The following is a 13,138-nucleotide window of genomic DNA, read 5'->3' as shown; positions in this document are numbered from 1 at the left end:
TTAATTAAAAAAAAAAAGTATTGACTTAACTAATTTCAGATTCTTTTAGTATCTAAATCCATAGCACTAGTAAATAGAACTGGTTTGACTTACAGTCAAAAATTAGGAAACATTAAACCAACAGCAGCACACTGGCATGCTATCACAACTGACTGAAAGTTAGCACATAGCTTTATGAAAACAGGGTGGTTACATATCTCAGGTTATACAAAAGAGCATAAAATAACATAAATCACTTTATATCCAGCTGTGTTCAAGTTCAGAATTATTTTGCAGAGTGGAGCTTCATGTCAGGCTTACAACAATATTCATCATGGAGAGAACTAAGCAAAGAGACTTAGATGGCAATCAAATTAAACTGATAATTGGTCCACATTCCCTAACAACACTTCTGTAGGCATGATTGTGTTTAATGGGTGGCAAAAGCATCTCGGAAGCAGCTATGTTACTCTAGCTTGTAGGAAAAACAGGTGCTTTCAGTGCTGCTGCACAAACCCAGGTGCTACTTTCTTGAATCACAAAGTCCTCCTCTCACAAGGTTTGCAAAGCTGACTCATCTGTCTTACTGGGCATCTACTGGTTATCAACAATATCTGTTGATGACTCCCCTTTCTGGCTCCAAATATAGCTGTAGTGACAAGGCTGTCAAAACAAAATCTATCACTTCCACATTTTTTCATCATTTCCCCAATGTATCTAAAAAGCTGTCTTTGGGGTTGAATGGGTTATTAACTAAAATCCTTCACAGTTTACAGCACAGTACTATTTTTGTCATGTCAGTTGTGTTATCATCATTGATTCATTAATTAAGGTGAAGATTAAGTTAAACATACTACATTGATACGCTCTTCATTATTACTAGCTGAACAGGACAGTTCCTGTTTTGCTCCCACAGTTTTTACTTCGAGTGAAATTCAAAACAGAGCCCAAAAACCTTCAAGAGGCTGAGCAAGTTGGGTGTGAACTCTTGGAAAAAGAGTGTAGCTGTTGAGCTACAGCAAGCATTTCTTCTAATGTGTGTGTATTTATTCAACACAGACACCTAGCAACTGGAGGATAGTGTGGAGACACCTTAACTTGCTTCAGGAGATGCAAAGATTAAACATGGTAGCTTTGTTATTCAGGATGTCTAGCTGTAGGTCTTTACTCTTGTCAAAATCAAAGGGAGACTCAAACACCTTTCTACATCAGCAGCTCCAAGTGTTTGGTAATGCTTTTTGTTTCCAAAAGCAAATATTCATATGCTACCAGGCTGCACACTGGAGCTGACAAGTGCTACACCTTACTCAGGCCTAATAATGGAAAGGGAAGTTAAAATCTGGCCATGTTTTTACAATTAAAGAAAAAACATATATCTTGTTATTTGAGTTCATTTACATTTGTACTTTCAATTGCATAAAAACTACTACTGTTTTTCTTTCACGCTTTCATTAAGGAAAAGGGCACAGTATCCACAACACTGCAATCCATCCCTTTGGAATTATTGTTTGTTACCTATTTCCAGTATTATTACTTATGAGCACTAAGATCTTGAACAAATGTGCTGAAGCACGTTCTTTTGATACTCATTGCTTTGTGGAGATTCAGATATATCAGACCACTAAGAATTGCTACTCAGCATTTTGGTCTCCTTGAAACAGATTTAAGCAGATTTAAGAAAATAAATGATAAAGCCTCAAGTCCTGTTCATAGTGAAAAAGCACACAGAGCAGCATATCACTTCCCCAGATGACCAGATGACTCAAATTAATAGCAAAGATTATGCAGCACAAATATGTACCAAAACTGTGAATGTTAAAAAATAATGGTAAAATCTACTGGAAAAACACAGAAGAGGAAAGATTTTATATATTTATGTTGAGCAAACAAGAGCTGCTAGGTTTTGGACATTTTAAAAATATTTTGTGTGGAACAGGATAACTACATAATTAAATAGAGCATCCAGTGTGTACCTTATCTTCTAACAGCTTACAAGACTAAATCAGTCTAACACATAGTCTTTAGTAATTTTTCACAGTTTTTATTTTTTGAAAAAAAAAATTGCTAAATCACAACCACCTTTGAAAATTGTTCTTAAGAATTAATAAAAATAATAGCAATCTTACCTATAAATAGTATGGGGAACATACACTTCTTTAATTGGGAATTCCAAAATCTCTTTGTGAGGACGACTACGATTTTCTGGGAAGGGCTTCACTGGTAGTAATTCTGGTGTCAGACAATAACCAAGGTTTTCTGGAGCTGGAGAGATCTCCAGTTTAAGTGTTCCTTTAAAAAAACACACAAAATGTCATCAAAGTATATAAAAAATAACTAATGTATAATAAATGAAAACTGAAAACAGTATGTGAGGTTACACAGTAACATTACAGAAGTAAGAAATAGATATTTGGCTTGAAGGCTGCATGAGAATAAAAACATGCATGTAGAAGGATACATTCCAGTTTATTTGGAAGACGAATGAAAGATAAAAGGATGGTGTATAGCAGAGTTCTCTCTCCATCTCCACTCAGATTCTGCTCTATTAATCTATGACAAAGTAGACACCATCCAACAGGAAATCCAGACTAGTTGTGGACAGCAGTTATACAGTTCATACTGATAATCCTGCCGTAAGTATAATCAAGCTCTCAATTTTAAGTTTTGGAAAGCAAAAACTATTTTGGGAACCTGTATTTGTCCTTTCTGGCAAGTATCTACAAGGGAAAGAGAAGCTCTGCACCGAGTTTGTGTTTTTTTGGGGTTTCTCTACAATCCAGAAGAGCTCAAGATGTAATTTATCTGAAAAAGTAAACAGCAGCTTGTCAAGTGTTTGAGCATAGCCAAACACTATCTCTGCTTCTCCCTTTTCTTAGCTAACACTGATCCAAATGCAAGGTGAAATATGCACACATTTTAATCTCCTTCTGTAACATATGACTCATTGGAAAACATTGCAGGGAAAACCTCTGTCTTCAAACAGCTTTAATAATCATGAAATACATCCAGCAGATACAACACAAATTAGGAAAAAAACCAAATCACTGTAGAATATCAAGCTCAGTACAAATCTCAAATACAAATTAAATACTTAACTGGGGACACCGGGAACCCAGACAGTTCCACAGTAGTTTAAAAATTCTATTCTATTTCGGGGTTGAAACTTACAAAACAATTTAAAGGAGAAAAGTACATATATACTACTCCATCCAAAATGAATTGTGTACCTGGTAAAGTCTTAATTCTTCTCTGCAAGGAAGATGATCTTTTGAAGTCAGCTAAAAATTTGAACAGATCTTCATCACTAAGCCTGTCTCCTTCCTACCCAGGAGAAAGACAAAAATCATTATCTTTATAACAATACTGCATAACAAAGAGAAAAGGTTGCCCAAGGAGGTTTTGGATGCCCCATCCCAGGATGCATTCAAGGCCAAGCTGGATGTGGCTCTTGGCAGCCTGGTCCAGTGGTTGGCGACCCTGCACATAGCAGGGGGGTTGAAACTAGATGATCATTGCGGTCCTTTTCAACCCAGGACATTCTATGATTCTATGATTACCTTGAGACATGCAAACAAGGTAAGTTACTGTCAACTCAACAGCAGTTATCCCCTGAATCCCCACTAACATTACTGGATAATTTTTCCCAACAAAGTTCACACAACACATATGAAAAATGTCTTTGGCAATCAGAAACAAAGAGCATTCTATACCTGTTTAAAGAAGGTGCTGTGGGTCAGGGAGACAGTTTTAAAGTTTGATACTGGATAACTGTCCTCAGTGCTGAGACTTCTCTCAGAAAGTCTTCTTGCTTGTAATAGTGTTGCCCTTTTATCACTAGTTGATCCTTTCCCTTCAAAGAGAAATTAAATAAAATACCAACTTGTTTTGTGCTACTTCAGTACCAAGACTATAATGATATTATAGTAATCCACAAGTTCCCAGTTACATCAGAGGACAGAGACCAGTACCTACAACACTAAGCTTTTATCTGTATTTCCCACTAGCTGTATTTCAGACCAACTGAAATAACAGAATGCTGGGATGCACCTAGTGGGAGTGACATTATTTCTGCTGCAGAACACAACCTTATTCATATTTTTAGTTAATGGGTTACAAAGCACATTGATCAATGTTGGATGCAGCTTGAAAACATCGCCTGCACACTCCGGAAACTAAGAAGATAAATATTTTGATTCTCCTCTATTGCAAAGGGATTCCAGGTAGTAAAGGCCAGTTCAACTAAAACTGAGCCTAGAATACTGAAGAATACTTAGAATACATAAAAATACATATGCGGAGGTGAAATAGTGAGAATATTAACTTTTGTTTGTAGGACTAAAAAGGAAAGCAGAGAAGATATGAATCTGAATCTGTCATTTGCTCTTGAGGACAAAATGAATGACACTGCATCCTAAGCACAGAACCACCAAAGAGTTGCTTTGTGTTAGTAAGAAAACTTAGACCAGTACCGTTCAAACCTTCAGCCTCAGATACTTCTCGTTCAAGCGTGGAAACGTTGAAGAAATTAGTTAGACTTATGGGAATCCAGGCGAATGGCATTCTGTATTTCCCTAGTCGCTGACAAAAGCACTCAGCTTGGGCTTTCAGTTTTTCAATCTTTTCTTTTGTCTAAGACAAAGAAAATAATGAACGTTCTAAAAGCAGTTATCCTAACTTCATTATAAAGGAAAAAGGGAAAATATTTATTTATTTACAGTTTAGTAAATAATTTGCGTTCTTATCTCTCATATCTTCCTGCTACACCACTGTCAGCGCCATAGATGTTTTGATTTGTAAATTCACTTCCCATTCTCTTTCAACTAGTTCATTCTTGTTACTGAAAAGGAGAATGCAGTTTTTTTTTGCAGTGACCCCTGTGCCCAGAATGAGTAATCATCTTAAAATGAGCAAGTTCCATATCCTTCATCAGATACAGAAATAATATTCTGATGAAAGTGAGAGACATGGGATTCAAGGAAACATCATCAATCTGCTTGAGGGAAGGTAAATGACAATTAATTCCCCAAACAAAGATCATGTTATTTACAGATGTCTGCACTGAACTGACATATACACACCACAACAGGTTGCCTAATCAAATCAGCAGGAAGTCTTTGAGGTACAAATATTTGTGCTAATTCCATGCTGCGCTGTCATCTCCTTTACTTACCTGTAGGTACTTCATGACTCAAGACTTCAGAATCAGTACTGATTTCCAAAGTGACTAGGAACAAAAGTGCACCTTGTCTTCTTTTGAATTCTTCATGTCAACTACAGACATCAAATTGCTTGCTCTGTGGACTGAACAGCTGACTTTCTCCCCACTGTTCTTTGGGTTCTGTCCCATTCCAAAAGATTTGCTCTTTCCCTGTTTCCTTTTGCATGCATGTTTTGATCCGAACACTTTTCATGGCTGTTTACTTACCTTGCCAGCTTCATTTTCTTTAAGAACCATGTAGGGCTCCGCACAATCTCCAATTTCTCCTTGCTGAAGCACTTTTTCTATCTACAAAAAGCAGTAAAATAGGACACTCATAAAGAAAAAATATGACTCCAAACTTAACACATTACTTCTCTAGCAATATGGAACAGTCTGCCCAAATCTATCAGAAATAATGCTTAAAACAGTCTTCACAGAGTAATGTACAGTAAACTTTTCCCAGTTTCCCCTGTTGTTAGTTATGAAGCAGAAAATATGTATATAACAAAACTGTCTATCAGGTACTCCTGCATTTCACTACAAGCAGGAAAATTAACACATTCCAAATGAAATGGTTCAGGAAAGTCAGTTTCAGAATTAAACAAACAGAACAATGCAGAATATATCCAAAATATACTAACCCAAAGCCAAAAAAACTCCACTAAAACACAATTCAAAAATTTTAAAACAGTTTATTTCACTTAATTCTTTTCTCATGAAGAGATAAGAAAACCCAAACACTCAACTGAACTAGAACACAAGATACTGATAAAACTTCTTAGCTCGGGAACATGATACACCAGTGGATACTAGCACGTAGATGACATAGATGATCAAAAATTATCAGAATATCTCTCAGCTATGGGAAAATCACATTTCTTATCTCCACACACTCAGACAATTGGCACAGCCAGGAACAGGAAGAACAGTGTTGAAAGTACCACTGTAACATACCTTTATAACTAGGTATATATCCGACGAGGGATAAGTGACAGAAAATACTGCCGATCTTGCCTGAGTAGACAAGTCAGTGGAGGGTGTATGAGAACGCAAGAATCCTCTTAATGAATCAGGGTTCAGGTCACAATGGAAATTTTCAGAGATCTTGAAAAGAAAAAGAATTTAAAATATACTGCAAAACAAAAATGAATTGAATATTTTAAAATAAGTCAAAAGAAGTAAATGGAAATATAAAATAAACAGCTGCAAACATGATAGCGTGACTGAAGCAACCTGGATCAAGATGCACACATGCAAAAGATGAGTTATTTTTTGTAAGCGATTCTAATAATTTTTAGAGTTAAAAGTTTTAAATGAGAGACAGTAAGTCAATTGAACAAAAGAAACAAAGAAAAGCTAAACATCCTAGAATCTTCACACTACAATGAAATTCAGCCGAAAACATGAATGAATGAACAAGTATTATTCCATTCCTTATTTATGTGGTAGTGCACACTTACCTTTTTTCTTTCTTTTATATCATAGAGAGCTATGCATGCAAACAAAGGCTCAATCTCTATATCAAACCTGTTAAGGAAAGACACACTCATTAATATTTTACTTTTATGACCCTGTAAAACAAAAAACAAGAGGGTTTTTAGGCTGGCGTTTCCTTAGAAAATGAGGAAAAAAACTTCATTCCAAATGTGGGCTCTCTTAAAGTTTGGAGGATTTTTCTTTTTTTAGCTAGCACATTTTATTAACTGACTTCAAGTGGGCAAAAAAGGAGGTAAACTGTCAGCAATGTATTTTCTGAGCTTGTCAGAAAGATGGTCTCAGATATCAATTAAAACTGATTATACCATTCTTGATGTTTTGTCTGTTTATCACTATTATGAATGGAGACCAATCTAGTTTGTTTATAATAAATAACTTGGTCTCATTCCCAACTCCTTTTCATTCTGACAAGATAAAAACTCCCATAACTATTGATATAAATGGTTTTCTGTCAAAATTACACTAAAGCAAGAACATGCAAGCACGTAAACTCTTGCTGAACAAGAAACATGCAATTTAAGTGTGTCTATGGCAAGATGCTCACATGAATTGAGACACTGTAATTGAAAGGTGTCACCAAAGCCTGCCAGACCAGGACGATGTAAGGATACTTACTTCAGAGTCTGCAGCTTTACCAGAATCCTGTTGCCCAAGTGTTCCTTTGGGCGATCTGGCACCGGTCGTATTTCCACAGCATCTTCCTATCATTAAACAGTTCAAATGCAGTTAAAATAATTGTAAATTTACATGCTTACATAATAGCTTCAAGTGATGTAACTGAGACACTGCTACAAAACAGCATGTTCCCTGGCTCAGCAGCCACTTCACCTCTTCAGTCAGAAAGAAAATTGATGTAAGTTTACAAATACCTACATATCTCATCTCCATCTGTTGTGTTTCCCAAGCAAATGTGGCTTGTTTTGACACAAATAATTTACCAGAACATGGCCTGACTTACATCAAAAGAAGGCAGAAAGGCCTCAAGCAACACCATGAGTCTGGACACAACTTCTTGAATGCAATTAAAGATGGCTGGCAGGCACATGAAGCCCACTCTTCACTGTGTTATTATTCAAGGTAGATGCACAAAAGCAAAGGAAGCAGGTATACAGGCCAGGAGTCACATTTTTGACGGTGGTGTGGACAGTCTCCATCCCAGTGAAGCATGGCTTGAGTGCCAGAAGCCCTTCGAGCTCACCTCATCCACAGACGGGTAGAGGGCAAGGAGCTCAGCGTGTCTGTTGGTTCGTCGGGCTTCCTCATTCTGCCTCTCAAACTCCTCCGCACTGACATGCCGCAGCAGGTTTTCCAGGCGGGGATCCGGCTGCAGGCTGCGCAGGTCAAAGTCAGAGGAGGCCGGGGCAGTCCTGGAGGTGTCCTCAGGGAGCACGTGCACAGGCCTGGGCCCTGCCTGTCAGAAAATGAAGGAACAGCAAAACTCCTCAGTGCCTGCTGTCGCTTGGGCATCATGAGGTTTCTCTCGCCTGACTTTCAGAGGCTGCCTTAATTTCACTGCTGCTAGGAAACTCACCAAGTGGGAGATGATGGCAAGCACTGTCCTCCAGTTTGTGCCTCTGCATTCACGGGGAACAATGGAAAGGCCAGTTTACCTCCAACTTTCAAAGTGGACATGGCAGAAGCCAAAGCAGAACAAGCTGTTGGCAGGGTGACATTGTAATTCTTCAGATCTCTGAGCCTGACTGCATCCACACTGAGGAGCAGGAGGCAGCTGGAGGACCTCCATCAGCACATGGCCTACTTTGTTGCTCATGCTTCCTTGAGCAGGAGGTATCAGGGGCATTACACAGCCACACCAGCCCTAGTACCCCACACATCCCCACACTCTACAAACAACGGTGACAGAAACTCCCCATAGGATAGGCTACCTGCTGCAGAGATCTCTGTATGCAGGACTTTTGCTTCCCTTGAGAGAAGCTACTATATTTAAGAACTTTTACCAAAGATAATAAAAGATACCTGAAAGCTTGCATCACTAGAGTCTGAAGTTTCTGATTCAAATGTTTGTTTCTGAAGATGCTTGTGAAAATCTTTTCGGGATCCCTTGTTTTTCAAGCTGCAAATATCTGAGTTCCCTTGGTTCCTTTCAGAGAGAAAACCAAGCAAATCAGGATGGAACAAAAAGGAATTAGGGGAAAATAAAACAGAAGAAGAAAAACTAAAAATCAAGCAATTAGAAACATAACTGCAGAGAAGGACAGCACACCATAATGTTTATACAAAATGTGACATTTTGCAATGTTCAAATGTTTTATCCGACCATTGTAGCTTTACAGTGGATATGATGGATAGTTTGAAAATGAAGAAAATTCACCCACATTGTTTTTGTATATACTCTTACCCTGAGACAGCAGAAAATCCTGACCTTGGAATAAATTCAGCCCAGAGCTACTCATAAGACATAGTGATTATTTCAATGACCTTATGAATATTGGTCAGAAACACCTGCCTTTTAACTGGCTCTATGCTTATGCATCATGGAGCTTGCTGCTTGTCTGAGATGTCATTTGGTCTCTAGCATGCCTGGACCCAGCTGCTACCCTTAAGTCAAGCATTTAGACTGTTCTCTCCTTTCAAAAAGTTTGCTAAATTCTGCGACAGCATTTTAATAATCAGTCCCCTTAGTTACACTATCCAGCTTCATTTATTTTCCTTTCCATAGCACTTAAAAGCAACATCTAAATATCTCAGTACTTTCATTGTGATGCCACAGTAAGTCTTTATTGATCAGGGAGACACCTTTTTATTACATTTTGGGCATAACTGAATTATGCAATGTATTTTAATATTAATTATTTGAATTTGAATCATGTACCAGTTCACTGCAAATGAAAACTGAAGGCATTAAAGATACAAGACCGACTCTCTTTGGAAGTGGCCTTGCTTTGGAATCGCATTTACTACCCAGAATAGGAGAGAGAAATTATACACAACCTTCTTTTGGGACACCTTAGCATTTACAAGAGGCTTTGTTGATTTTTTTTCCCGCTACCTCCAGTGACAAATCAATGATGAATGCAAAAATTTGCCAACCTGAGGTCACATTTTCCCTGTGAGGTACAAGATACACTCTAAAGTATTCCTGGAAAATTACTTATTTGTTTTCAAAGGGCAGTACCGATTAAAACAAACCAAGATGCAAACCCATTTTTCAGTCGACATATCAAATTAATGGTCACACTGAAATCAGTAAATGGACAAGGGAAAGAAATGAAGGATGACTGAGAGGAGAAACTGACAGACACAGCAACTTGCTTCCCCATGGCCAGTAGCAGAACTACTGGGGTGGATTCACACTGATGACCAGATAAACTCCACCATACCACCTTCTTGCTCCTCCTCCTCAGAGGAAGGAGCAGGGGAGAAAATACGATAGGAAAAAAAGGTTCATGCCTTGAGGTAAGGATAATTTAACTAAAGGAAAAAGAAATTAAAAACAAGCAAAGGCCATACGGAAGCAAAGAGGGAGGAAACGATTATTCTCGACTTCCCATCAGCAAGTGATTTTCGGTCATATCTTGGAAAGCAGGGCCTTGATATACATAGAAGTTGGTTGGGAGGACAGATTTTCAATAACAAGAGCTCCCTTTTCCTTCCTCTTTGCCAGTGTGTGATTCCATATGCTATGGAATGTCTCTTTGATCAGTCCAGATCAATTCCCCTGGTGCTGTCCCCTCCCCACCTCCTGCCCACTCCAGACTACTGGTTGGATTCTGTGTCCAGCACTGTCCAGCCATAGAAAAAATGCTAGTATGATATCAGCCCAGTTCTAGCCACAGGTGCAGAGCAGCATATGGGCTGCTGTGGGTAAAGCGAACTCTGTGCGAGCTAGACTCACTACAACCACACAGACCTACAGCTGTGCCCTAACCCTCCTACTCATGTCCCACTTCTCTGAGGCACGAGGACCACAATCTTTTCTCCTCTTCATTGTGCTACTCTCAGCCTTCATATTCAGGAACGGACAAGAGCTACATACACACTCCTTTCACTCACAACCCTCCAGACTATAAGCTGAGATCCCTGTCCTATGAATCTTTGTCTCATAAGCAGGCAACTACTGACTTTTCAGTCTTTCTCAACATGATGGAAAGCTTTCTTTGAGTACTTTTTCTCTCTCTTTACTCCTTTGCGTCCTCTCAGATTTGTCTTGAGAATGGTGCCATAGGGTTCCCAATAATAACTTCTGGTTTACGTGACACTACAGCATCTTTCATTCTTTCTCTTTGTAATTTTTAGTAACTTGCTTGCATCGTTAGCCATCAAAGATCAGCTTTCTGTGAGGCCTCAGACTCAATAAAGTATCTGCAAATTTGCCTCATCTGAATCAGCGAGACAGTAAAACACCCCAAAAGCCTTTTGAAGCATTTGTATTTCTCTGGCTCTGTTCACATTTCTACATGCATACATAAAAGCAGATGCAACCATACGATACTGTCTGCTGCACCTACTTGGTTGCTCAACCCCTATCTGTGTGCACAGACAAGGCTGGCTCTTTACAGAGTGCTCAGAACAGAGCTGTGTGATGGAGCGAGCACCGTGCTCTGCGCGGTGTAGGTGGAGAGCCTGCAAAAACCCACCAGCTTCTTCCTGGTGACTCACCATGTGCACTTCTGAGAACAGAACCAATTTCATAAGCCCCTGGAGGAAGTCTCACAGCCCTCAGCAGAGTGCAACACAACTCCTTTACAGCCAGCAGGAGACAATCCCTCACATACAGAAAATAGTTTTTTGGATGTTACACTAATAATCCAATGATACTACCGATCACTGCTAAGAACATCTATTATCTCTCTTTTTTTTTTTTCTTTTTTTTTTCTTTTTTTTTTTTTTTTTTCCTGTTAGCGCTCTTTTCACAAACCATTAGAAGTTAGATTACTCAGTGAAGAACCCTGTCCCTAACCCCCAGCTGCCCCTCCCCTGGCACAGCTCCGTGCCGTTCCCTCAGGCCCTGTCGCTGCCACAGAGAGCAGAGCCCTCTGCTTCCTGTGAGGAGCTGCAGTCGCCATGAGGCCTCCCCTCGGCTCGAGGCCTCCCCTCGGCTCCGGTCCTCTGCGCTGAGCCCATCCAGGGGCCTCACCTGCCTTGAGGCCTTGCCCAGTAGACCCTTTGCCCCCTCTTTGGATACTCTCTAATTGTTTTATACCCTTTTCAGATTGTGTCACCTCAAAATACACCAAGCAAATAGTTTATAATTGTACGGTGTAGATCATAAGAGTCTAAAAGGATTAAAAAGACTGGACAGCCAACAGCCGTATATGAAAATGGACAAAGAAAGAACTGACAAAACTCAAACTGTGACTGTCCTTGCATAGAGCTTAAACAAACAAAAACAAAATGATTCTTCAAGCATCAGATAAAAGGATAAAAAGAAGGAAGGGATAAGAGGTTGAGATGAAGGATCATCACTACAAACTGTGGATGTGAATTACTTCCTGATTAATTCCTGGGGAACCTGAATAATTAAGAAGCAGCTACAAAAATACTTAGCAATAGCCCACCATCTCAAACAAAACAGTAGAGTAAAACTACTGAGAAGTCCACTTCTATCTTCAGGTACTGATTCAAACTGTTACTCTTTCAGATTATTTATAACAATGTGTCTTCTCCATGTAAAATAGCATACAAGGCATTTTCTATTTCATCTACTTGTGGGTAGCTTACTTTCTATTCACGATCAGCCAGTCCCGGATATAGGTCTGAACACAGTCTCTCACATGCGAATCCAGCTCAACCCTGGGGAAAAAGCAACATATGGTAAATATTTTAGTACCTAGGTCATGCCTCAAGGAAAAAGAAATTTAACTAAACATGCTGTAGAGATAAAGGGCTCTCTATTAGTCCACTCCTGCGTGTTCATTGTATTACTAAGCTACGTTTCAGTTTTAAACAATGGGTGTACTGCATGAGTACAGAGATGCAGGTTTGGATTGTTGTGCTTCTAAATTAACAAACATGCATTTAACAGAGATAACCATTTGCCACACCACGCGTTTCATGACAGGTGTTGCTATAAAGTACTGAAAAACAAAAGAAAGTACACCAGGTACCTATCTTCCATGTTTTTCCAAAACTTGTTAACAAGTCTCAACAAACAGAGATATTTTTCCAGAGGCATCAGCTCACGTACTCTTGAAAATACAGTTCCTTAGTATGACTTTAGTGTCATTTTCTTTTACACTGAAATGGAGAAAATTCCAAAAGCTCAAGAAAACGCTGAGATCTGAAAATGGGCTGTAAATTTATGATTTTCAATTAAGCCTCAGTTAGTGTAGGGAGCTGGCAATAGTGCTTGAGAGAATGGATGCTGATTGGCACTGAAATGTAATAAACTAAGGTCAGTTTCCATAAATGCTCTGTCATGATGTTGTAGCACAATTTCCTTAGTCCTACTCTGAATTACACTAGTGACCTGTACCAAAATTACTTTTTACGCCCTTCAAC

At 39.0% G+C, this 13,138-nt stretch overlaps 1 protein-coding gene across 4 annotated transcripts in view; it reads right to left on the bottom strand.

Moving 5' to 3' along the window:
• The window catches only part of DOCK8 (dedicator of cytokinesis 8), an 83,056-nt gene that overhangs the window by 46,869 nt on the left and 23,049 nt on the right, over positions 1–13,138 (bottom strand). For all 4 annotated transcript variants that reach the window (XM_040656265.2, XM_040656266.2, XM_040656267.2 and 1 more), the window contains 11 exons: positions 12,359–12,430; positions 8,654–8,777; positions 7,875–8,087; positions 7,292–7,377; positions 6,640–6,706; positions 6,134–6,283; positions 5,405–5,485; positions 4,449–4,608; positions 3,690–3,829; positions 3,207–3,300; positions 2,106–2,268 (listed from right to left, as the gene is read on the bottom strand). In XM_040656265.2, the coding sequence (XP_040512199.1) occupies positions 2,106–2,268; positions 3,207–3,300; positions 3,690–3,829; positions 4,449–4,608; positions 5,405–5,485; positions 6,134–6,283; positions 6,640–6,706; positions 7,292–7,377; positions 7,875–8,087; positions 8,654–8,777; positions 12,359–12,430 (1,350 nt within the window). The remainder of the gene's footprint in view (positions 1–2,105; positions 2,269–3,206; positions 3,301–3,689; positions 3,830–4,448; positions 4,609–5,404; positions 5,486–6,133; positions 6,284–6,639; positions 6,707–7,291; positions 7,378–7,874; positions 8,088–8,653; positions 8,778–12,358; positions 12,431–13,138) is intronic.

This window comes from Gallus gallus, chromosome Z (genome assembly GCF_016699485.2).
Source record: "Gallus gallus isolate bGalGal1 chromosome Z, bGalGal1.mat.broiler.GRCg7b, whole genome shotgun sequence".
Lineage (NCBI taxonomy): Eukaryota > Metazoa > Chordata > Aves > Galliformes > Phasianidae > Gallus > Gallus gallus.
Note: the sequence above shows the minus strand (reverse complement) of the source record. Positions and strands in the feature narration are given on the sequence as shown.